A 25204-nucleotide genomic window follows, 5' to 3' on the forward strand; every position below is an offset into this window, starting at 1 on the left:
CTGGATGGCAGCTGTTCTTCAGCTTGCGTCTTCCTTAGAGAGCTAGTCTAATACCAGGGATTTTGAACTATCTGTGTACAGAACTTGGCCTTGAAATTTGAATGAAGATTGGAAAATATTATTTGAGCCTTCTTTAAATATTAGGTCTGTTTGCTATTCTAAGAGATGAGGAAGAGGCTTTCACTTTTTATTTGGCATTTCAGAAATTTCTGCCCACGGGAGATGGAATTTTACAGAACAGTGTCTTGGAATTGATAATTACTCTTGTAACAAAACCTACATGTGATTTTTAACTTATTTCTATTTTTCTGTAGCTACAAGAGCCAAATACAGATCGACAACTTATTGAAACTTCTCCAGTTCTGCAGAAACTTACAGAGTTTGAAGAGGCAATTGGAGTAATTTTTACTCACGTTCGACTTCTGGCAAGGGCGTTCACACTGAGAACTGTGGGATTCAACCACCTGACCCTGTGAGTTAAGAGCACTCCTGTAGCCCCTCTTGACCATGTGGAGGAGGGAGTCCCATGCCCTGTCCTTCAGAGGAGAGAAGGCAGGCACACTGCAGGAGAGTCATGTAGCAAGACAGACTGCAGCCGGACAGTGGCGCGGACCAGGGTTGTGCTCTAATCCCAAGCCTCTGGTCCTGTCCACAGACATCTTGATGTTTTCATGAAGTTAGGAGTAAAACCTTTGTCCATATGGAAATGCGTATTACGTATCAGCTTTGCAGACCCCATGGTTTAGCTGTCATCACTTGCCAGAATACTGTGAAACAGCCATAGGCTGAAGAAGTAGGTGTGGCTGCTTTCTAGTAAAACTTTCAAACTAGTTGTGGCTGGGTGTGGCTTTCCAGCTCCTACTTTAGGTAATTGATTTGTTGTGACTATTGAAATTAACAATAAGTTTAATTTTAATTTTGCTAGAGATTAAAGCCCTGGGTTCAGTACTCAGCATAGAAAAAAAAAGAAAAGAAAGAAAAGAAAAAAGTAAATACCAAGATTGGACATGTTAGTGCATATGCAAGGTTATATAATATAATATTTTCCCTTCTCTTGAGTGGTAAATTCCCAACTCTCTTTAAACTGTAAAATTAAAGACTCAGATTCTGTAAACATTTGTAAAATTCCAGATTTGAATAAATAACATACATATTTAATAGCTTTAGAAAAATATATGTTTTTTATATTTTACTGTATTTTTCAGTTGATTCTACTCTGCTTTTGCCCAGGTGCTGTTTACTAACTTAATTTAGTAGTCATTTAATTCTTAAAGTATTCACTTTCTGGCTGGACAGAGTGCCGTAGTAGTTAAGGTGTTACTGCTTTTTCGGAGGGCCTGAGCTTGGTTCCTAGCATCCATGTCAGGATGTCAGGTGCTCTCAACCATTGGTAACTGTGGCTCCTGATGATCTAACACCGTCTTCCTGTCTTATGTGCACATACCTATACAGAAACATGTAACTCACTACACATGTGTGATTAAAAGAAAAGTTATATTTTTAAAAAAATATTTTGGGCAGGGAACCCTGATTGCTCTTTGGGCTGACGAGGGAGGGGGAGGGAAATGGGAGGCGGTGGCGGGGAAGAGACAGAAATCTTAAATAAATAAATTAATTAATTAAAAAAATAGCTATTTTCTAACTTTTTCCTCAGTTGAGGGGGTTAGGACAATATATTTAGTTTTATGCTTTAAAACCAAATGAACCCACTTTAATTTTTAAGTTGTAAGCTTAAAAGTTACTTTTTTTTTTAATCCAATGCTGATTGGTTTACTTACAATGATGTCTCATTTTCCAGAGGCCACAACCAGAGGATGGAATTTCTAGGTGACTCCATAATGCAGCTGGTAGCCACGGAGTACTTGTTCATTCATTTCCCCGATCATCACGAAGGACACCTAACAGTGAGTTTGCCCTCAGTCACTCCCTCTCATAACTGTTGGAATAGAGGGAAGAAATGGGAGGCCCAGATACACGCTTGCTTAGCCTGTGACTTATCGTTCATCCTGGGGGGAATAAATTACAAATACTGTGCCATAGAAGTTATGTGCATGTATATGTGTGCATGCACGCGCACGCACACACATACACACACATACACACACACGCACACGCACACACACAGAGTGAGTGTAACTTGATACAAGGTAGAAGGTCAGGCATTACACAGGCACAGGCCAGGCATTGGATTTATGTGGCCAGGAAAAGATTCTCGTAGTTACGGAGCACAGGGAAGGCCTTGTGGGTATGGTGGTGTTGGCTCTTCAAAGGTTGTGAATTTGGTGAAAGTCCCTGCAGTGGCTTCCCTCACACCGAGTCCAGAGAAACAAAGGCATGCATGGAAAAAAGTGGACTGAGAGGCAGAGGGACTCCTGTGGCTCTGTGGCAGCATTGCAGGAGAAGCACAGAGACAAGAACAAATGGTCACCGTCCCTTTCACTTGGTTCATTCAATTAAACTCTATTAGCTTTTGTTTGCCACACACAGTTTTTGCTGTGAAGTATATTTATTTGTCAGTAATATGCCTAGAATGGTGGGAAAGGCCTGTCCGGCAGTCACTGATCTCAGAGGCAAGCTCTGGGAGCCCCTTGAGAACTGGGCATTGGGAAAGCTGCGGCTCTCTTAGGAGGGAAACAGCTGTGCACCGTCCCTTCTGTAGTGTAGCCCCTACCGTGCTAAAGCTAGCAGCAATTCTTCCATACTTTTCAAACTGCTATGTGTGGTTTTCTCTGGATAGAATTTAATCTTAGCTCTGCAACCGTGAGCCCTGTGGATAGTCTATGTGAGACCTAAGTACTGACTGTAGCAAGGACATGGAGTTTCGCTGTGATTTTCCATGGCATTTCTCAGTCAGCACTCACTGGGTGCAGCGCTTCTGTCATGCGCCCTGTGCTACGTGCACTGTGTGGTGAGTGCTCAGGAATCAATAGTACCGCTTTAAGTCTTCAGTGAATAGCTTGATTGCCATTTTAAAATTAACTGCTTTTAGAAAGACAAGAGTTTCTTTCTTTAGTTGATAATTGAATTCTTTAGAAAATATTAACCTTTTTTGAGAGCTAGTGTCTCACATCGCACTTAGGAAAATAATAAATTGTGTGTTCATTCTTCTCCATTAAAAAAGAAACTTCATAGATGTCAAAAGTATCTTGTTTGTCAGGGGAAATAGCCAAACCATACCAAATAAGTTGAAGTGACTGTGTGTGGTTGAAATGTGCATCCTCCTCCCTCTGGTATTGGGTTCTAGGATCTGCTGGGGACGGATCTTTCCTCAGAGTAGACAGTGAACTGCATTGCAGGGAGACCTGAGTCCTGCTGTAAGCCAATTAGCAAACTCAGGGCCGTGCTGCAGATTCAGGATCCTTCCCCCAGTAACTTCAATGCTAGGAGAGTCTGAGTTATGTATGGTCTCTATTGCTATGAAGAGACACCATGACTACAGCAACTCTTATAAAGGAAAACATTTAACTGGGGTGGCTTACAGTTCAGAGGTTCAGCCCATCATCGTCAGGAGGAGACATGGCAGCATGCAGGCAGACATGGTGCTTGAGAGTTATCTGGAGTTCTACATCTTTACAGGCAACAGGAAGTGGACTGAGACACTGGGCGCTATCTTCAGTATAAGAGACCTCAAAGCCTGCCCCTACACTTCCTCCACCAAGGCCACACCTACTTCAACAAGACCACACCTCCCATTCGTGCCACACCCTTTGGGGGCCATTTTCTTTCAAACCACCACAGAGTGTAGTTGATTGTCATTTTGTTAAATTGAGTTTTGTTCTATAGTTCAGGCTCATGAGTTCAAACTCATGGCAATTTTCTTGACTTAGACTCCCAAATGCTGGCATTATGGGTGTGGTCAAGGATACCCTGCTCCAGAATAGCTTTGTACAAAATGGGATTGTTAGCTTTGCTGTCTTCAAATTAGAGAGTTTTTATTAGAGTGGTGTTAGTAAATGATAAAACTATGTTATGGTAGTTGATGAAGTATTGTTTCAGAAAGCTTTGGGAGAAGTGAATAGCACCTGCAGATCTGATGGGAAGGCAGAGATGACCTTTAAACACATTTAAGCACATTTAAACATGGATGTGATTGCTCCCGCCTTAAACAGCATCTCCATTGGCTTCTGTCATGCTGTATTCAGTATTTCTCTGTACCTCTTTTCGTTGCTGCTGCGTCTTTGTCTCCTTTGCATCCTCAGCTTCTTCTTTACAGCTAGTAAATATGTCAGCATCTAAGAGGTCACTATGAGACCATGTCTCCTAATATATTGTTGCTCAGGCCTGTTCCGTGTGTGTCAGCAGTTTCACCTTGCTGGCAGAAAACTCGCAACCGATTTCTTCAGGCTTACTTCAGGAACTGTCCTGAGCTCCAGTTCCTGGTTGGTGCTAAGATGGAATATATTATTCTTCCACCTCAGTCTTCTTGATGTTTCCTGAGCAATGGGTTAATCATAACATCAGCTATCCAGTACTGTGTGTCAGAAACATAGAAGTCATCACTGTCCTCTCTTTATTTTGCCTCCTCCCAAGTCCTAACTGTTACTCCATATTCTGGAACGTGTCCTTCTTTTACCTGATCTCCGTCCCCCATGGCTTCCCACCAGTCCTGACCACCTGGGTCACTGAAGTGAGTTCCTCATAGCTATCAAAACGTTACAGGAAGAATGGGATTGTCAGGGAGACCCAGTTAGAACAATAACATTTATAAAATTACAAGGGATGGGATGCTTAAGGTTCTACTCATATGAAGTTCAAGGTAGTAAAACATCGTTCTATAAGAGGAGTGGGCTCCCCGAGTCCCCAGATTTCCTCCAGACTATCTGCTACTCTTTGAGAAGCTTGCCTTGGTATTTTTGGGCACTTCTGTACTCTGCCTCAGGGATGGGCAATTTAAAGCTCAATCTTTCAGGGGGCCCAGATCTCAGAATGGCTGGAAGTCATTTTTCTTCTATCAGTTTGTACCCCAACGCAATCCATTTGATGTGTTTCAGCCAGAAGAGTCCTTTCACGGCAGCTCTCCTGTGAGGACACCAACCAGCCATTTATCCTCAGTTTGCTAGCAACAAAATTGTCCCCATTCTGGGTTGTCAGACCTCCCCGCTTCCTTCGATTTCTGCTCCGTAGGTGACCTCATCCTGTCTGTCCTGTGGTTCTGAAAACATCTGTATGCCACTTCCTAATTTATGTCTAAAGCCTTTCTCTCCTCCTCAAAAGAGACTCGTAGCTGTGGAATATAGTGATACTCAAATATCTAGATATATATAAACATCCTAACCTCTAATTGAATTTCTAACAGGTTCCTCAACTAATGTGTCTAAAGAAAACAGTTTCTCTTTCATGCCAATATGAATTATCCCTTTATTTCAGTTACCAAAAGCCTTGAGCCATCCTTATCTTGGTCTCATTTTCCACCTCCCTGACATGAGCATACCTGTTGACTTCTCAGTCACTTGTGCATCTGAGCACAACCCCACTGTTGATGCTTCTCCAGCATCTCTCTGCTACTCCAGCCACTCTCTGCTACTCCAGCCTCTCTCTGCTACTCCAGCCTCTCTCTGCTACTCCAGCCACTCTCTGCCTGGCCCTTTCCTCTCCACTCTGTCTTCAGTACAGTCTGTAGAAGGAATCTTTTTCTCAGTTTTGGAAACTGAACCCCAAGGTTTGTACATTATTAGGCAGGTGCTCTTACTGCTGAGCTGCACCCTAGACAGAGTATTCTGAAAGTGTGGCCAGGCAACAAGACCAGTCTCCTTTGCACCAGACATTGCATTCTTTCCACCCTGAAGATAAAGGAAGATGCTGTTTAGTTTCCTCCCAGCCGCTTGACATTGGCCTGCATACAAGAGTGGAGCTTTGCCTGTGCTATCTCCGATAGTCCCCTCTGGGTAATCCACGTAGCCAAATTCCTCATCCCCTTAGCTCTGTCTGTTCAGTTATCTCATGAATAAAGCCCTCTTTAGCCTACTCTGCTTGAGCAGTCAGCCTTGCTCTTATACCAACTTCCCTCCCTTAGACTGGAATCTCACCTTCACTCCCTAGGACAAGGTATGCATGGCAATAATTCTCTCTCATCAGAGTATAAACTGAAAACGTTTTGTCTTTGTCATTCTGAGTTTTGGTTCATTGGGAAATTCCTATTATGTAGGTACACAAAAAAATAGTCTTTGAATGAATGGTGGTCACAGCCCACATTAATGTTCTTTGATCCCTGTGTGGACAGTGGCCCGAGAGCCAGCAGGACCGTCAGTGGCCTTGCCTACCTCTTCAGCCTGTCTCACATGCTCTGTCCATTCTGCACTGGCCTGCTTTGCCCAGGCCTTTTCTACCATTGCCTTTGCGCAAGCTGTCCCTCTGTTTGGAAACCATTCGATATCAGTTCATTATTCTGCCTGATAGTCCCTCACTAGGCAGTTCTGACCTGACTTCTGGGAGTAGGAGAAACTTCCCTGACCCTCCCCCCCAAGTCTAAATTCTGCATTCCTTTTTATTCAAGCACTATTTCAGCTTGCCTACTCTACTGGACCAGAAGTTCTATAAGAACTTGCTTTATTTTCTCTCTAGCCCAGCAGTACTTAGCATGTGTTGGGTTCTCAGTACAGGCTTGGAGAAGCAGTGAAAGAGGGACAGTGTGCAGAAGGGGAAGCCGTAGAGGGCAGAGGAAGTGGCTCTACAGAGAAATGGTGTGTCACTTCACGCGTCGAGTAATGAACTGGAAACCGACTTCTAAATATGTGTGCAAGTTACTAGGGCAGCGGTTGATTCCTTCTTGTGATTAAAAGCACAGGGTGGCAATAAATCGCATTGGAAAGTCAGTTGAGTATACACTTGTTTTACAAAGAATACAGACAACAGGGCAAATGTAGTTGTCTTCCAAGTTTTGCAGGTTGTTGAGGACAAGTTGCTCTGTGAGTGAGAACTGAAAGGCCCTGCTCAGGAAGGAACGGAGATCATATATAGTTAATATACATTAAGCCTTAGCTAAGTCGGGTTTGAATTGGGGCCTCTGGGGAAGATGTTCTGTCTATACACTCAGGTATTTGTTCATTAGGGTAAGCCTGCCTGGTAAGGTCAACGTGAATAGGTACCACAAAGAAACCTTCACTCAAGCCAGAATGTCTGTCCTACGTCATTTGCAAATGTTGAAGACGCGCACCCTTCCTACTTCACCTCTGGTTCTGCTGCTGAGCTGACAGGGGCTGCTCATTCCATGCCTGCTGTGTGCCAGGCACTGTGTCCTGTGGAGAATGAATGCACAAGCAAGATGAACTTGGGGAATCATCTGGCTTAGATTTAGGGGTGCCAGGCAGGACAATAGAGAGAGCGGGGTTACAGCGTGAGAAGTGCGATATCTCCTGTCTTGCTGTCTCCTCACAGCAGAGCATAAATCATCCAGGCAGGCAGGTACTCTGTCCCACAGAGCTCTGAAAAGGTGGAGCCCCCAGCCTCCCGACAGGATTTCTCTACCTCTGACGTAATTTGGCTCCTCGTGTCTGATGTACGTTCTGCCAGCTGTCATTCGTATGCCTTTGCTGTAGTTACCATGGGAAATGAAGGCCATCTAGCCACCACTCTGGGTGTGAAAGACCCGTGTGGCACATCACTGTCATTGTAGTCATACACTTGGCTTTCACTCCACTGTCTCCTATCAAAGCCCTCAATACTAGGTCCCAGTCTGCTTGCCGTACACTAGGTGGCCCTCTTGGGTAGCTTATGTCCCAGGCTACGGCTTCCTCCTAGAACCAGGATTGACTAGGGAGGTTAAGGAAGAATATCAGTCTTCATGTTTTAAACCAGGAAATCTTGTTCTTATGGAAATCAAAGTTTAAAGTAAGTGTGGGAGACTTCTGTGCTGAGATTGTAGGAATTTTCCTGAATTCTCATAAGCAGAATCTGAGATTTAGGATATTTACTGGCCCTTGACATTGAGGGATGAGCAGTCCCTTTGTCAGGTTTACCTAGGCCTTAGCTGTACTCCTTGGCTACTGGTCCATATTCTGAGTTTTTAGCACAGACTTAACAGATCTCATTTACTTCTTGCTACCTTGTTATTTTAAGACCTGCCAGCGCTTGTTTTAAAGCAAAGCTGAAAGCATTCCCTGTTTTCATCCACAATTGCTTACTCTCTCTGTCAGAGAGCATTACTACAGTACTGAAGGAGGATCAGTGACAGTGGACGGTGGCAGCTGGGCCTGAGAGCTGGTGTCTTAGGGTTTCTGTCACTGTGAAGAGGCACCACAATCACGTAAATGTAAAGGAAAACATTTCGTTAGAGCTGGCTTACAGTTTCAGTGGGTTAGTTCATTGTTATCACCGGTGAGGAGCATGGAAGCATGCAGGCTGCCATGGTACTGGAGAAGGAGCCTAGAGCTCTACGTCCTGATCTGCAGGCCCAGGAGACTGGGTCACTAGGCCTGGCTTGAGCATATGAGACCTCAAAGCTCGCCTCCGCCTCACTAGTGACACACTTCCTCCAACAAGGCCACACCTACTCCAACAAGACCATACCTCCTAGTAGTAACCCTTCCTATGGGCCATTTTTATTCAAACCACTGCATCCAGCGACATGCCATCACACGTGTGTGCTCTTGTTCACATGGGGACCATTGGTCCTGGAGCATGGACACAGCATTTACACAGCCTGTGAAGTTTCCCTCCCTACCCAAAGCATGGATTCAACTTGCTCAACATAACTCTATTCCCAGAATATCTTTCCTATCCCTGTGGCATCTACTGCTACATGAAATCCAAACCACAGAAGGGGGATAGCACTTTCTGCTCATATACTCTGTAAGTTGATGTGGTGGGCTCTGTACTGTTTGGGGCCATCTGTTCTTACCACATTTAGCCTTTTAAATTTTAAACTCCTTCGTGAGTTTTAATATTTATCTTTTTATTAGTATACATTAATTGTACAGAATAACATGTATGTATAAATTTTAAAGAGCTAGTGTACTGAAGAAAGAATATAGTTAAGGGGGAACAGGCAGGAAAATGGAGCGGAGACAGGCGAAGAGTCAAAATTCAATAGCAGGCATGGCTTATGAAGATCAAGTTGTATTTCTGCTTCATGAATCAGTGTCAGACAAATTAAGAACTTATTGTTCCTTATTTATCTAATGTCAAGGACTCAGTACCAACCAATGAGAATAAATCTTGATTTTCATAAGCTTTGTTGACACTGTGGAGCCGCGGAGCATAAAACCTGCATCCAGTAAACAGTGCACTGTGGCCAGTGATGCTAGCATGACTCATTGCTGCTTCCTCCCGACCCTGTGTCCAGGAGCCAGCAGCCTGTTAGTGCTTCTGGCAAGGAAAGCTATAGGTTTAGGTGCATGCCCCCTCGAGTCTTATGGTAATTATGTCAGGTTTTTAAAGTTTAGTGAGTTCCCATCTTGCTGTCTGTCTGCTTTCCCCAGTCTCCCTTCCCATCTCTCTCCTAGTACGTGTCAAATGCTTAAATTGGACTTGTTTTATGGACACTTGACATGGATCATTTTCAGACAGTGTCTAACATTACTGTTTGAATAATCCTAGGAGGCGTTTTAATAGTCCAAATTCCTAGTAGACATTTCTGTTTTGAATTCCTGAGGTTAAAATATACAAATAATTTTGAAATTTGGGGCTGGAGTGATGGTTCAGTGGTTTAAAGAGCCCACTGCTCTTCTAGAGGATCTGAGTTCTGTTCCTAATACCCATGCAGGGAAGCATGCAGCTGACCACTCCAGGAATTCCACTGTCCTATGGTCTCCACAGGCATCTGTGCACTTGAGGCGCATGTGTATGCACACATGAAAATACACAATCTATAACTAAAAATAAATCTTAAAATTGTATTTAAGTTTGACTAAAGATAAAGTGCCTGTGTATGAGATACAGAGTATATAATATAGATCTTTAAAATAATAATTATATAAATAATAGGTAATTCAGTAATGCCAAAACATCTCTTCCCTAAGTCATGTAGTATCAAAATTAGGACCTGTGCCATGAAGTAGTTTTAGATTTAAAAGAAGGTTTGCTTGGTGGGTGTGCCCTTGTAATCATAGGATACAACTGATTATTTCAGGGTATGGAAAATTTGTTTGGGGTGGTAAAAGTGGGTAAAGTTTTTAAAATTAGTCTAACTGTACACAAAAGGGACATGTTTCATTGGATGAAAATTATAATTAGGTAACATGATTTTTAAAAGTTTCAGTGCTTTCTGGTTTGGTGGCTCTGAACTTGTTAGGAGTCGTATTTTAGTCATGCTGCTGTGCACCCCTCTTTCAAAGTCCTGCTCACCGCTGCTAAATAAGCATCTGAGCATGTGACTGAGTCCTTGAGCAGACAGTAGAAGCATTTGGAGTATGCAGTGGTCCCCCGGGGATGGACCACCTAGATCTTCACTCATCGGCTAACCCTCCATGGCACGCTGTCCGGGTGGCTGGGAGAGACGGGGACTGCAGTGGTGTCTAACTGTGCCCCAATCCCTTCTCACCAGTTGTTGCGAAGTTCTCTAGTGAACAACAGAACTCAAGCCAAGGTGGCAGAGGAGCTGGGCATGCAGGAGTATGCCATTACCAACGACAAAACCAAGAGGCCCGTGGCCCTGAGAACCAAGACGCTGGCTGACCTTCTGGAATGTGAGTCCAACCTATAGTGGGAAGCTTTTTAATTTTAGGGTCAAGGTTTAAGTTAAACTGATTGGAGTTTACCCTTCTCCTGATGCTGATGCTGATGGTGATGATCTGGCTAAAGAACCCCTCTTCTCTCTTTTTTCTAGTTCTTTTCAACAAAGTTTTATGTAGCCCAGGTTATCCTAGAAATTCCTATATAGTCAAAGATAGCCTTGACCTCCCGGGGTCCTCCTGCCTCTACCTCCCACGTGCTGATATTATAGGCATGGATGACAACATCTAAGGGACCTCTTTTGTGTTTACTTTTTATTTATTTTTGCTTTTCATGTGAATGTGAAGAAATGTGAATAACACATCTTTTTGTTTGGTCTGTATTCAGGGGTGGTTGCCCCTCCCACTGTCCTGACTCTCAGTCATCAGATCCCTTTGTGTGAAGTAGTAGCACAGTGTGAAGATTTGTTACTGTGAATTACAGTCGTGGTTTTGTTTTGTTTCTTTGTTTTTGCTGCCCAGCACCCTTCATAAAGGGACACAGAAGAAAGGATAATTTATTCACTAAATACTAAAATTACAACTATTATTTTGAGTGAGCACAAAACTCTCCGAACAGACCCCATCTTTTGCATTTTCTCATGGTCTAGAAGCATTATGATTTCATTATAGCTAATTAACGGATTATACACATAATTTTATTATTTCTAATATTACTTCAAAAGAGCTAGAATATTTTCTGGGCCTTAGAGCTTTTTATGTTGGAATTATATACAGATACTGAAGTCTACTGTGCGAAGCAGCTGACTTAGAAAATATAAAGGCAATCTAATCAAGACACCTAAAGGGAAGTAAAATTCAATTGAGTGATCAATGTCACTGGCGTTTTTATTTTAGGTCGATGAAAGGTACTTTCAGTCTCTTAAATAAATGCACCATTTGTCTACTTAGTTAAAATTCTTTTAAATGAACTCATCTTTGGAATTGTCACGTATTAATCCAGTTACGTAGATTATTGTGTTGTCGTTGAAAGCTGGCAGATGGAAGCTTTAGATTTCTCAGCTCTTTCCCACTTTATGAACTTTTACATGGAACTGGACACGAGTGGTCTCAAGTTTGGGCCAAAGCCGTTCTTATCCAGCATCCCCTGATCTACAGCTTGCATTTTGATGTCTTTGGTGTTAACTTGGTTATGTTCCCAGACGCCATTCCTAGTCTATGATATAGCATTTGGTATAGCCTCTGCACCAGTGGGTCACAACCCTTTGTGGGGGACCCCTTCACAGAGTCACTTCAGACCATTGGAAAACATTGGAAAACTTATATCACAGTTCATAACAGTAGTAAAATTATAGTTATGAAGTAGCAACGAAAATAATGTCATGGCTTGTGGACACCACAATATGGAGAATTGTATTAAAGGGTCATAGCATTAGGAAGGTTGAGAACCACTGGTTTAGACTGTTCACTTAGCCCCTAGCTGAGTACAGTTTGGTCTCTGTGTTCTGTGATTTTGCGTTTTAACCACAAATCTATGTTGGTGCTTCTGGTATTAATGATAAAGGGTACAGTTTTATTTGAAGAAAAAGCAATAATTATGCTTTTAAAAATAAGTGTCTGGAAGTCGAAAACCTTGTGAAAATACTGTTCAGCCCTCAGGGCCAAGAGATGGCCCAGCAGTTAAGAGCACATACGGTTCTTAGGGCCAAGAGATGGCCCAGCAGTTAAGAGCATATACGGTTCTTGCCGAGGACCCGAGTTCAGTTCTATTCCTCCATGTTGGCACACGTATGTGTGTAATTAAATAAAAAGATTAATAAAAATTAATCAAGTTCAGCTCTTGCTGTTTCTGGTAAATATGAATGAATTGCTCATTTCACGGTTTGTTTTTCAGCATTTATTGCAGCCTTGTACATTGACAAGGACTTGGAATATGTTCATACTTTCATGAACGTCTGCTTCTTCCCACGACTGAAGGTAAGCCCTGGCGTTGTCATCCCCGTGTGCTTTGTTCCTGGTGGCTCTGAAACACGCTACTCAGTGCTTTGATTCCTACAGGAGTTCATTTTGAATCAGGATTGGAATGACCCCAAGTCCCAGCTGCAGCAGTGTTGCCTGACCCTTAGGACAGAAGGGAAAGAGCCGGACATCCCCTTGTACAAGTAAGTGCTTGCTGTGTCAGCTGTCGGCCATAGTGTTCTTAGCTGATCATTCATGTGCTTAGATGGAGACCGCGTAGGGTAATGGAGGCAAGAGATGTCACATGACACTAGGTAAGCCCCTGTCGTAGCTCTAAGTGCGTGTGTCTTGTTTGTCTCTGCTCTCTCCCATATATAAATTTCTCTGACCTGCTGCATAGCAGGAAGGTGTACTAAGGCTATAAGATCAAGGTATAGCAATTCAGATGTAGTACTTGTTGATTTTGAAGATGTATTTATTTATATGTGTATGGATGCTTTGTCTGAATATGTATGTGCACTGTATGAGTGCTTAGTGCCTGTAGAGGTCAGAAAGGGACATCATATCTTCTGGAATTGGAGTTACAGATGGTTATGAGCTGCAGGTGGGTGCTGGGAATTGAACCTGAACCTTCTGCAAGAGCAGCAGATACTCTTAACTCCTGAGCTGACCTCTCAAGCCCCCAGGTGAAATAGTTCTTCTGTACAGTTTTTTATTTATCTGATGCCTTGTAGGGGTGACGGACTCTATATTGTTTGTAGCAATATTTGGTGGGTTTTATAGCACAGACGAGTTGACTTTAGTAAGAACTGCCTTTGAGAAGCCACAGTGCCTCACCCCCTGAGTGTGTGTAAACACACAGGAAATTGCTGTGCTCTCTGCTCATCCATCCGTCTTCCCACAAGAGGACAGGATGACTTTGTTGTTTGTTATCAAGATGATGAGGTTGCTTTGCATAGTTTTTGTGATTACTGTGTTTATTCCACTATTATTCTTGGCTACTTTTAATTTCCCTTTTCTATGAGTTATCAGTTTTTTTACATTTGAAATCTGCACCTTGTCATTACAGCCAGAGTACCTGGAGCTTTGGTTTTAGTGGTTGTGTTATATACTTGCCATTACAGCATATCTCTGAAATGATCACAGATGTTTCAGAAATTAAATATGTTTTCTGATCTCGCCAGTAAACTGCTAGGCATTAGAAAGAATCCATAAAGGGTATAAAGCCACTCAGGTGTGACTTGAGGCGTTATTACCCATTTATTGTGTTTAGCAGTGATAAGCATTGTAAAATAACTAAAGCCCTCAATTCTTCATTAAAAAGTTGGTAAATTATGTGATACTCTACACTTATAAGATGTTTTGAAATATTACATATTTGGGAGGAAAGTATCATATACTAGACTGTGAGCCCTCAGATACAAGTCCTATTTGAGAAAAGTATAAAACTGTAATGCAAATTTTTCTCTCAAATTTCCTGCTTCAAAGCTCTATATTGTATTAGGCTAGCAATCAAAAACTCGAACCACTTCCTTTTTCCATTTTTCTTGTTATTTTTATGTAAGATTTTTGTTTGTTTTGTTATTTTGTCAGTTCTGTAATACCAAATAATGAGCATTTTGTCATAATGAATGTTCTTTCCTTGTAGGACTCTGCAGACAGTGGGGCCCTCCCATGCTAGAACCTACACTGTGGCTGTTTACTTCAAAGGAGAAAGGATAGGCTGTGGGAAAGGACCAAGGTATGAGAAGGAGACACTTGTTTTTCACTGAGTATGTGTCCGTGTTCAGGGAAGTCCCCACCTGCTATTTCAAAACTCTGCAGTCTGTATTGCACAATTAGAATGTGGAGCGTCTGCAATTATAGCAAAATGAATCCGAGGACTAATGTCTCCTCCAAGCCCATTGCAATCCTGGGTAATCAGCCCTGGACAGGGCATGCCGCTATACGAGGCTTGGCCTTGTAGAGAGAACTGCATCTGTGGCCACACACGTCTGTTCTGTCCCGGTTCAGATATGTACGGGGTGTCATGGTGTGGATGGCGCAGCCGTTAGACATTCCATTTCCTACCACTTTAGCTCTGGGCATTCTTACCTTTTTTTAAGAAAAAGAATTATATTTATTATCTCCTTTCTTTGAGCCCTTTAATCTATGGCTTGCCTGTTTCTCTCTGTACATATTTTATCCTTTACATGGAGAACTTTCAGACTTAAATACCTCAGCCCTAATATAAATGGAAGATATTCTGTCACAGTATTAGAAGTGTGGAGCAAATACCTTAAAGAGGCTTTGTGCAAACAGAGGCTTTTCTGCATGCCTCTGTGAATGTTCCTAGCCGCGCAGTTCAGTTGTGATGGAAGTAATCATGAGAAGTTTTAGGCACTGCATGTGAAGATCAGTGTTTTTGGAGAAGCAAACCTTTAAAGTCTACCTCACCATTTTATCCACAGTATCCAGCAGGCAGAAATGGGAGCAGCAATGGACGCACTTGAGAAATGTAAGCCTGTTTCTTTTTCTCTGATCGTACCCTGAGAATGTAGTGAGCATCCTATGGAAGGGAAATGCGGACGTGAGGGATGGCTAAGTTCTGATAAAATGATCTTACTTTGTCCATAATTGTCCTCCATATGGAGGGCAGTAGACGTGTGCAGTGGGTAAAGTAGGCTCTCGTCTCAGCATAGGCACCTCTGCGAGTTTCTGACTATGTTTCCCCGGATGCCTGTAGTTCCAGCTCTTGGGAGGTGGATTCAGGAGATTGCGAGTTTGAGGTCAGCTGAAGCTGTATTGTGAGGTCAAGGTGAGGCTAAGCCACACGAGACCTTGCTTCAAAGCAAAGCAAAGCAAAACAAATGAAATAAAAGTCTTATGTAAATAAACACATTGGTGCATGACTTTAATCCCAGTATTCAGGAGACAGAGGCCTGTGGATTTCTGAGTTCAAGGCCAGCCTGGTCCGTACAGAGAAATCTTGTCTGGAACCCCCCAGCCCCCACCACTACCACCAAAAAAGTCTTACGTACACATAAACATATACAAGGGGAGATTTTTCTTTTTTGTTTTTAACCATTGTCTTATTTAAATTGGATGGTAACTACATACTTCTACATACATTTACATGATGATATGTGTATATAACAAGACCCCTCACTTTTGTCCAGTGTGTCATGAGCAGCCCTGTACGTCATAGAGCATAAAGAATGGCTCCAATTCAGGTTTTCTTAACAGTTGCATACTAGTTGCCTGCCGTGGGGGCGCTGTATTTTATTGCTGTTTTGATCATGATTGGTGGCTAGTGTGTGTGTGTGCCCGCGCGCACGTGCACACATGCATGCGTGCATGTTCAGTGTCTACAATAAATGTCTGTATTGTGTATTTAGTTCTGGGGATAAATTGTCTCTAGTGGAATACCTGTTTTGAAGAATTTCAGTTGCCTAACTGACCGTGTAGAGAGCTGCCTAGTCTTGTAAATTGAAGGCATGAATGCAGGGCATTGTCCTCTGAGGTCTATGGGCCACACAGAAGGGCCTGTGGGCACAATATACCAATGCTTCAGGAACCAACTAAAGGGCTGGTTCTCAGGTTCCAGAGAGGTTCCAGGAAAGGTTCAACAGACAACGGCTTACTATTTAGTGGGGTCAAAAGCCAGTGCTGCCAGGGTCTAGCATCCGTGGAGCACACTCAGAGTTTTACATTGACTTTTTTTTGAGAATGTTTTCATTGATCGTTTGTATAAATGCATCATCATTTATTGAAGTAGAGTGGGATTCTATTTTCCAGTTATATCAATAGAGTCCACCCACCCCAGCTTCTGATATTTATATTCAGCTCTGAAATGGTACTGGAAAAATTACTAATTCTGACACAGACATCCCCAAAAGTAGTGACAGGAATAGATTACTTAAATGCTAGAAGGTAATTTGGCATCATATCAGGTCCTTAAGAATGATTTGTTCTTGCCTTTTGGTCCTGCTTCCATTTCTAGGGATCCAACCTAAGGAAGTACTTAGATTCTGAACTGTAGCTCACATACCATGGCGATCATGACAACTTGATTTATAATAGCAAAATATTTAAATAAAATGGAACTGCACACTCACATTAAGCAAGTGCTTCTCAGCAAATGATGTCTCAAGGGCTGACAGACATTTTCTGTAAAGGCCCAGCTGCGTGTATTCAGGCTTCACGGGTCCCAATCCGTCTCAGTTACTAAATTCTGACATTGTAGCGTACAGATACGGGTGGTGTCAAATGCCTGTGTGTTTTATTTAGAGGAGCCGATTGAGAGCTGTAGTTGGCCTGCTGGCAGTAGTTTACCAGTTCTTGAATATCCAAATGTGATGCTTTTGTAGCTCTTGAAATAATGCTGTTGAAGACTGGTACAGAGATACAAAGGAAAATATGTATCCATAAACGCATAGCGTAGGGGTGGAGAGTGGAAAGATTTTCACTGTTTATGTAGTTAGTGTATGTGTGCACACACTTACAGTATACACTTCCATATGTTACAGCATACATGTAGTAAAGCACCGTGGGTACGTTCTAAAAGCTTGTTCATGGTTAGATATGAACAGTAAGGACTCATATACCCAATATTGAAGAAACGCGGTTTATTTAGCAGAAACTGGCCTTTACCACTGAGTTTGGGGGATTTGTTTGACTATTTTTTTAAATTGTAGTATTTGAAGTTAAAATGTATTCATTATGTAAGGGCTCAGTATTTCTGCTAGAATAGGACTGTGTTCCTGTCTTAGTTTCTAACATGCTGAATTCGTAGTTTTGTTGTTAATCACACTGACTCTCAGATTCATGAGGTCTCTAGGATCCACTGCTTTTCTTCCAAGTGCTTTTCTACCTTGTCTCCCAACCTGGGGTGAGGATGGGACATGGTATAGAAAAGGGCTAAGAGAATGTAGGAGCATGCTGCATGTAGACAGAGACACTTCTTCACTGTGCTCCGCCCTAACAGCAGACAAGGAAACAGACCCACTTTCCTGTGCCAGCTGAGTCTCTCACCTCCAACTCCTCATGCGTGAAATGCAGACTCCTCCTTTTCTAAGAACTCTCCCTTAGCTGGCCAGGCAGAGCTGTGCTCTTTTTCCATGGTGTTGCCGGATAGCGTGTGTTCTTTGTGACCTCCGTCTGAGTGTGTGTTCATTGGCTAGGCACACACAGTGACTGTTTCTCACTCCGTTGTCACACTAACACTTGGCCGCACATGACAAGCAATTGTAGAATTTCTAAATCTTCATTGTGTTATACAAGATCAGATATCAAACTAAATTTAGCTGAACTGTCCCGAGTGATCATTCTCCTTTCATCAAAGCCGAGTTTTCTACGCGTGTTACCTATGCACTAGAGCTTCCTCCTTTCATGGTGCACTAAAGATAGACTTACTCCGAGCGCAGTGACTAGGAGCATGGCTTCCTTTCGTCCCTCCAACATGGCTTTGCTCTTCTGAGAAGCGGTCCTTCTTGGTAGATAAGAGGGTGATAGCATTGCTCATTGGAAGCTTTTCATGTGAGCTTTTCCAAACTGTAGCACCCCACATTCCTTCACTCCTCCTATCTCCCTGGAAGTCACTCACCGTAGGGAATGCTGCTTAAAGCGCCTCCCTGTTTGGAAGCACTCCCGAATCTTAGGTCTTTAACTCGCTGTGTGCGGTGGTGCCTTTTCTCGGTTTTATGTCAGATACTGAAATTAGAATCAGAGATGTCAGTCCAGACTTCTACTGTGTCTATGAATAACAGAAGAGTCAGACAAAATCATTCTTAGTCTGTTTTATAAAACACAGTGATGTATGTGTGGTGAGCGTTAAGTTTGTGTGTGTGTGTGTGTCGCCAGTCCTTGCACTCACGGTTATCCTTTATTAAGTACTAACCCGATCTCCTTGTGCAGATAACTTTCCCCAGATGGCCCATCAGAAGCGGTTCATCGAGCGGAAATACAGACAAGAGTTAAAAGAAATGAGATGGGAAAGAGAGCATCAAGAGAGAGAGCCCGATGAGGCTGAAGACGTAAAGAAGTAGCGGCGAGCACGGAAGTACTGCTGCATTTAGTCGCCTAGTAACTGTGACTGCTGCCCAGCGAGACCTAGCCTAGTTTCCTTCAGACAATGAGTGTGCCCCTTGAAATAAAACTCAAAGTCAAACTGCAATTGTTGTTTTATTGATTAAATATTCTCTTTCTTGCTGGGTGGTCCTTATTACAGAGTATTTGACTTTCTATTTAGTAGGTTGCATTAGTCCCTTTATTTATTTCTCTTTTGAAAGATTAAATTCAGAAAAGCTTATTCTATGGAATAGACGTTTTCTCTTTCAGATTGTGACATCAGACTATCAGTTGACAAGGAGCATCTCTTTACCGCATATTTTTGGTGTTTCTCACTACTGACCGTGGAAACAAATTAACGTTTTTGCAATCTGCATTGTCGATCACATTTTTCAACTTTCATCTGCCGTTTCCCTAGCGCTCATGCACAAATACTGCAGCTAACCCACTCCAGGCAGTGAGTCTGGTGCAGAAGACGCCCCTTCAGTGTCTAAACAGTTAACGGAGCTGCGGGAGGACTCGCATGAGTCACAGGAGTCATCAGAGTGGGAGAAATGGCTGTGCCGTGTGAGAGCATCCTTCAAGCAGCTGCGCTTGCCCTGGGGTTTGTAGTCCTTGAGAAGTTTATAGTCTAGGTCTCCTGAAGTTGTACTTAATTTTATATGTGTGGAGTCAGGGAAGCTCTCATAGCTTTTATCATCTTCTCTAATGGTCCCCTGGTAAAAAGATGAGACAGTTTTTAAAAAGTTATTTTACACTGAACATCAAGGGTTTCTTATTAATAAAAGTAAAACTTGTAACAAGTGTGTTTTATTCATTATTTCAATAGACATCATACGTCAAATGCCTGCTATGTATCAGGTCCTGTTCCAGGCTCTGGGGATACAGCTGAACACAACAGACCACACCCCCACCTCAGAGCAGGTGTGCTAGCACAAGGGAACCCCATATATAAGGGACAAGGACCGTGGGGAGGTTGGTCGGTGCAGTTGAGCTGGGGTTTAGAGCAGTCTCTCTGAAAGGATGTCATTGGACTTAGATGAGGAGGATAGGAAAGAACTGTTGAGGGATCTGGAAATGTTTCTTATCTATATAACGATAAATTATTCAATGTTCTCAAATGTAGTTTAGGCATAGAATTGTTCCTTTGAAAATATTAGAAAGGACAGGCAAGAAAGTAAACCCCTCATGAGTCCACCACCCATAGAATTTGTATATCCTGTTGGACCCGTGTTCATATGTCAGTGGGATGCTGTATATCCAGATCCCATTGCCTTTTTCAAATTATCTGGCACGGGGTGTAGAACACCTGTTACTGTCAATGACTGGATATGCCATCTTTAAGATGCTGAGAGATGTGTAGGCTGTAGAAAATATATCACAAGGTCTTGCTTTGCACCCTCAGGGAGGAGGGGTGGCCTCCCTCAGGCTTGTGCGTGTAACAAAAAGGTTCTCCTGGTGTCTCCCTCACCAGGGAAGCCCAGGGCAGGATGGCAGGGCAGCGCTGGGGAGGGAGAAGAGCTCACCTTGAGCAAGTTGTTTCCATCATGTCTCCCATGTCATTGGTCAGGTTTATCTGAGCATTGTTTTAACGTTACATATTCAGTAGATAGCAGGACAGGAAGTGGAGAATGCTGGGTTCCTAGGAGGCCTTGACAGTTGTTATAAGTGAAAGCAAAATCCAAGGGAATGTACTTGGGATTTTAAAAGTCTGTGTGTGTGTCTGTGTGTGTGTGTGTGTATAGCATCCTATATGACACATTTGGGTCAGACAACTCCAGCATGTGGCTCCAGGGAGGGAACTCGGGTCATCCTACATCTGGTTCTTTTAGTTTTTTAGTTGTTTTTTAAATAAGCATTTTCATGAATCTTATGTGTCAAAAAATAATGTCAAATTCAGTGTGCAAGTTAAGAATCTTTATTGGGGCTTGTCCTCTGGCCTTTTCTGCTTCCAAATGTTAAAGGTTCTTAAATGTGAGAGAAGTGAAAGCTATAAAATACTAATGCTGGGCAGTGGTGGTACATGCCTTTAATTCCAGCACCCAGGAGGCAGAGACAGGTGGGTCTCAGAGTTCGAGGCCATCCTGGTCTACAGAGCGAGTTCCAGACAGGCATCAAAGCTGCATCAGAGCAGATTGGCTCCTGTGACCACAGACTCCAACACTGCCTCCTCTCCACCACAACCCAGTCTTGAGCCTCCAGTTCTGCTGAGGGGTAAGTTCATGCAGTAACTCAACTAAATGTAAGTCCAAAAGTTATTTGGGTGTGGTTGAAAGGACAGTTAAATGATGCTGGATATAGAGATGAAGGGACTCTTAAGTCCAAATGACTAGGAGGGGATGAAGGGAGTACAGGCCAGCCTAAAGTCTGCAGTTGTACAGAGGCCACTTGGTTCCTGGCTGCTCAGCCCTGAAATAATCACACAGAAACTATATTATTTAAATCACTGCTTGGTCCATTAGCTTTAGCTTCTTATTTGCTAACTCTTAAATCTTAATTTAACCCATCTCTATAAATCTGTACATCACCACGAGGTCCTGGCTTACCAGCAAAGTTTGAGCACGCCTGTCTCCAGAAGCAGCCCCATGGCTTCTCTTTGACTCTGCCTCCTTCTCCCAGCATCCTTTTTAGTTTTCCCCACCTAGCTCTGAGTTTATCAGTCTGGGCTATTGAGCAGGAGATGTTGGGAATATGTGAGAGATGTGTCTACCATAGCTGAAAATGTGGGACTTCCCATTTCTGCACCTAATGTTAAGTGTTTGTCAGCCCAGCCATAAGAACTTGTTCATTCTTTTATTGCCCTGAACCAGTGCTCACAGGCTTCTGGTGCTGATGCTTATTTATGACTCAGAACTTCCCCTGTGTACAGATTAAGAGATGTTAAGATTGACAGCCATGAAACAGTTCGACTTACAAATTAGGGGTCTTCAGAGCATGCTACATTAAAAGGTTTACTAGAATTTGTAGCATATACCACATCTTGAGCATAAAGATTAGAAGCCTAGTCCCTGTCTTGAGGGGGCTCACTGTTTAGGAGAGGAAATGACAGTGTATGTTGGGTGCCACACAGGACCAGGCAAGAACGACCTGTTCCTTCCAGAAGGTTGGGGTTGAGTCCAGTTAGGAGGGATAACCTGTCCCACTCTACCTGCTAGACATAAAGACTTTTTCAAGTCATGTAGTTTACTTAACTGAAATAGTATTGGGATGCCCTAAAATTGCCAACACATTTTTTAAGACTTGTAATAACCAGTCTGTATGCACATACATGGTTGGCTGGTTCAAATAAGGTTTGTGACATATGTACATTTGGTTTTTTTATAGACTCTTAAGTGGCTTTTGACTCAAGGGAGTCCTTTATGCCCCCTTTATTTCTGACCAGTTGGAGAAACCGGGTCAATATGCATTGTTACATTTTTGGGTCATAACACATTGGTTTCCCATGGCTTCAGTTACTTCTTCCCTGTAGACTCTAGGTTGGGTCTGAGGCCTTGATGTTAGATCAAGGTTAGAAATGTCTGACCAATGTGTATTTTAAAAGCACCCGCCTCATCATTATTTCAACAGTGCCCTGTATTTAATTCTTTTTGGCACTAGATGGTTGGGATTGTTAATTTTATGTCAGATAGAAGACCTACAGATGTAAGATGCAAAGTTTGTGGTAATTTGATATCTCGTGGGCTCCCTTGTGGCCTCTAGAATAAAGTCTAAGTTCTTACAGTGGCATGGAAATTGGACACCAGCAGGTAACATCAGCTTCTTACACAGCCCCGCCTATATACGGTCCAACCTACAGCATTCTCTCTTCCCTTCCCTCCAGGGCCCTAAGTAGGCCATCTCTTTGCTAATCATTTCTTACCTTTGGCCTCAGTTTGGGTACTAACTCCAACTCCAGTCAGCCATTTCCTGGACCTCAAATGAAGAGTCCATTATTAGGCTCTTCCTGGTCCATTCTATTCTCATCCATATTCATTTTCTGTCTCCATTCCTCCCTCTCTTCCCCTGCCCCCAATCTCACTATAGCCTCGGATGTCCTGGAACTTAAGAGATGCAACTGCCCCAGTGCTGGGATTAAAGGGATGGGCCCAAATCTTTACTGTCACTATCTCTTGGTCTGCCCCCCTCCCCCAGCTAGTCCACAGCTCCTGATGAGCAGGGCCATCATCAATCTACCTTGGAAGCGCTGGCTTCTAGCCCTGCACTCTGCTCCTAGTGGACTCCCTGTCTGTTCAGGGCATAAACATTAGCTGGACTCCTCTTTGCTCTTCGTTCACAAGCCCCAGCTACCTCCAGCAATGACATAGCTTCCTCTACATCATCTTCCTGAAGGACCTCTTGAAACTGAGGCGAGGACAATTAACCATCGGGATCCCCTGAAACATGAACATGCCTGCCCTCTCCGGATCTCCTTCTCTTGGATCCGGCAGGAACTAGATTCTCAGACTGAGCCCTGGGAGCCCCAGTGGGATACAGCTGGAAGGAAAGTGCCTTCGTCTGCCTTGCTTGTCTTCCTTTCCAAGGCAGAGACGCTCCCAGGACGTGGACAAATCAGATGTCCGCTCTGGGAGCCTTAACACAGTAACAGCCTCAGAAACCAGTAAATGAAGGCTTAGTGTTTTGTGACAGCGCTAACTGGAGGCTGGGGACAGGCTTTCCCCCACTACCCCCCATTATCTCCCTTTCTAATATGCTTCACTACAGACTAGTGACCTTTATTTAATCTTATGTAATCTTTTATGACACCACTTGTTTTCATTCCTACCTAACTAAATTGTCACCAAACTGCTGCCGTTTAGTTCTTTGGGGACTGTTCAGAGTTTAATTCTAAATCAGACCCCAGAGCGTTATCCCTAGAGGCCACCCCAGATAGATTCCAGGGCCCAGAGATATCCTTGGAAGAGACCCCTACCCCATTTCTGCCAATAACCCCATGGTGAGTGAAGCCAGCTGTGCCATCACTCAAGTAGTCCATGAGAGCTCTTTCACTTCAGATTAGGAAAAAGTTTTAAATTAAGTGTTGTTTTTTTGTTTTGTTTTTTTTTTTTAAATCCCATCTAGCTAATCATTTGTATGCTTGCATATTGGCCCATCATGACTTGAAACTCTCCGATAAAACAGCTCCTAATGAAAATGCAGCGAGACGTAGTGGTGGCGTGTCTAATGCTCACCTCTGTGATTACAATAATAGGGGTCTCACGCAGCTGCGGAGAACAGTGGCTGCCCCTGACTAGAATTCAGCTGGAAAGATCAAGAGAGAGCCCTAATTGCCTTTCTTCTCAGATCAAACAATTGACTTAATTCTCCAGGCCTCCACATGGAAATGTGTTTGAGGAGATTCAAATGGGTTACTACAGAGGATTAAGGTTTTCTCTGCAGATTATACTTTTATGCCCTGTAGTTCATTGCTTGAAGTGTTAAGTAGTTTTGTCAAAATAAGCAGGGCTGGAAGGGTTTTTAGAAACTTACAAATCACCTAAGTCTTGCTGAGTAACTCAAGGGACCTTCCCCCTCTCTTCTCCTGCTTTTGTTTATTTATTTATTTATTTTTAATTTAATGGGGATGTGGGAAAATTAGTCATATGAAAAGATCAGCTGGGAACGTCAAGAGTCTCAGAGAAGAGGCATACAAGTGTGGCAATCTGCTGTATTTGTCTCCTAAGAATCATCTCACAAATGATGCAGCTAAGAAAGCCACATAAAGAGAAGGGATTTTCTCCTGAATGCTTAACTGCCTGCAGACAGAGTCCAAAGGGGACGCGCAGTCCGACCCCAGAGGCCTCTCTCTAGTGCTGCGCTAATCAGTGTTATTTTACCTGCTGAGACGTCAGCCCCGCTTAAAGGACTTGGTGGCAAAGTAAGCTTTCGTTTTCTTCCAATGGAACATTCCCCATCCGTGGTGTTCTGTCCCTCCTCTCGACCTGTGGCTGTTGGCCACTTCCTCTGACTGGTTGGTTCTCCTAGGTTCCATGAGAATGTGTCTACCCAAGTCAAGACCTTGCTCCGTGGAATTCATCCTGGCCATTGGCTGCAGAGAGATTGGTGATCTACACCCTTCTGCTTCTTTCGTTCTCTTGGGTCATCACAGAACTCAGCCACACTGAGAAGCTGAATTGGTGTCTAAATGCTCCATAGCAACAGCAAGTGTAAACTGACAATGGCTGGGCAAGGCTGATGGGCAAACACCCACAACCACAGCGCTGCCGGGTTTGGTTTTGGTTTTGGTTTTGGTTTTGTTTTCCGGGCTAGTACTGTCATTTACTTCTGGGTCAACTCCTTGCACTGGGTCCCTGGCAGTTGCCCGGGAAATTATTCTTTGACTTTGATGTCTCATAGGAATCTATTTTTCTCAGGCTTGCTTTCATTCTTATAGGTAAGAAATCCATCAACAGACAGAAGTACTTGCCAATACTCCCTAACCACTAACAAAGGCTTTCAGAGCACCAATTCACTCCCCAATGTTTGCAGGGTCCGGGAAACCTCATATATTATTTATAAAGCCTCTCTCCTAGGAGGCAAATTGCAAGGCAGAGTGAAGTAGAAAGTGTGGGGGTATGAGTTTGGCCTGGGCAAAGCAAAATCATAGAAAGGAG

At 43.2% G+C, this 25204-nt stretch overlaps 1 protein-coding gene across 6 annotated transcripts in view; it reads left to right on the forward strand.

The window, feature by feature from the left end:
- The window catches only part of Drosha (drosha ribonuclease III), a 107357-nt gene extending 87970 nt beyond the window's left edge, over nucleotides 1–19387 (forward strand). For all 6 annotated transcript variants that reach the window (XM_013349751.2, XM_005356645.3, XM_026783738.1 and 3 more), the window contains exons 28-35: nucleotides 315–472; nucleotides 1799–1904; nucleotides 10481–10622; nucleotides 12502–12584; nucleotides 12666–12769; nucleotides 14215–14307; nucleotides 15017–15063; nucleotides 18462–19387. In XM_013349751.2, the coding sequence (XP_013205205.1) occupies nucleotides 315–472; nucleotides 1799–1904; nucleotides 10481–10622; nucleotides 12502–12584; nucleotides 12666–12769; nucleotides 14215–14307; nucleotides 15017–15063; nucleotides 18462–18592 (864 nt within the window). In that variant the 3' untranslated portion in view covers nucleotides 18593–19387. The remainder of the gene's footprint in view (nucleotides 1–314; nucleotides 473–1798; nucleotides 1905–10480; nucleotides 10623–12501; nucleotides 12585–12665; nucleotides 12770–14214; nucleotides 14308–15016; nucleotides 15064–18461) is intronic.
- Nucleotides 19388–25204: the final 5817 nt, after the last annotated feature.

This window comes from Microtus ochrogaster, chromosome 19 (assembly GCF_000317375.1).
Source record: "Microtus ochrogaster isolate Prairie Vole_2 chromosome 19, MicOch1.0, whole genome shotgun sequence".
Taxonomy (NCBI): Eukaryota; Metazoa; Chordata; class Mammalia; order Rodentia; family Cricetidae; genus Microtus; species Microtus ochrogaster.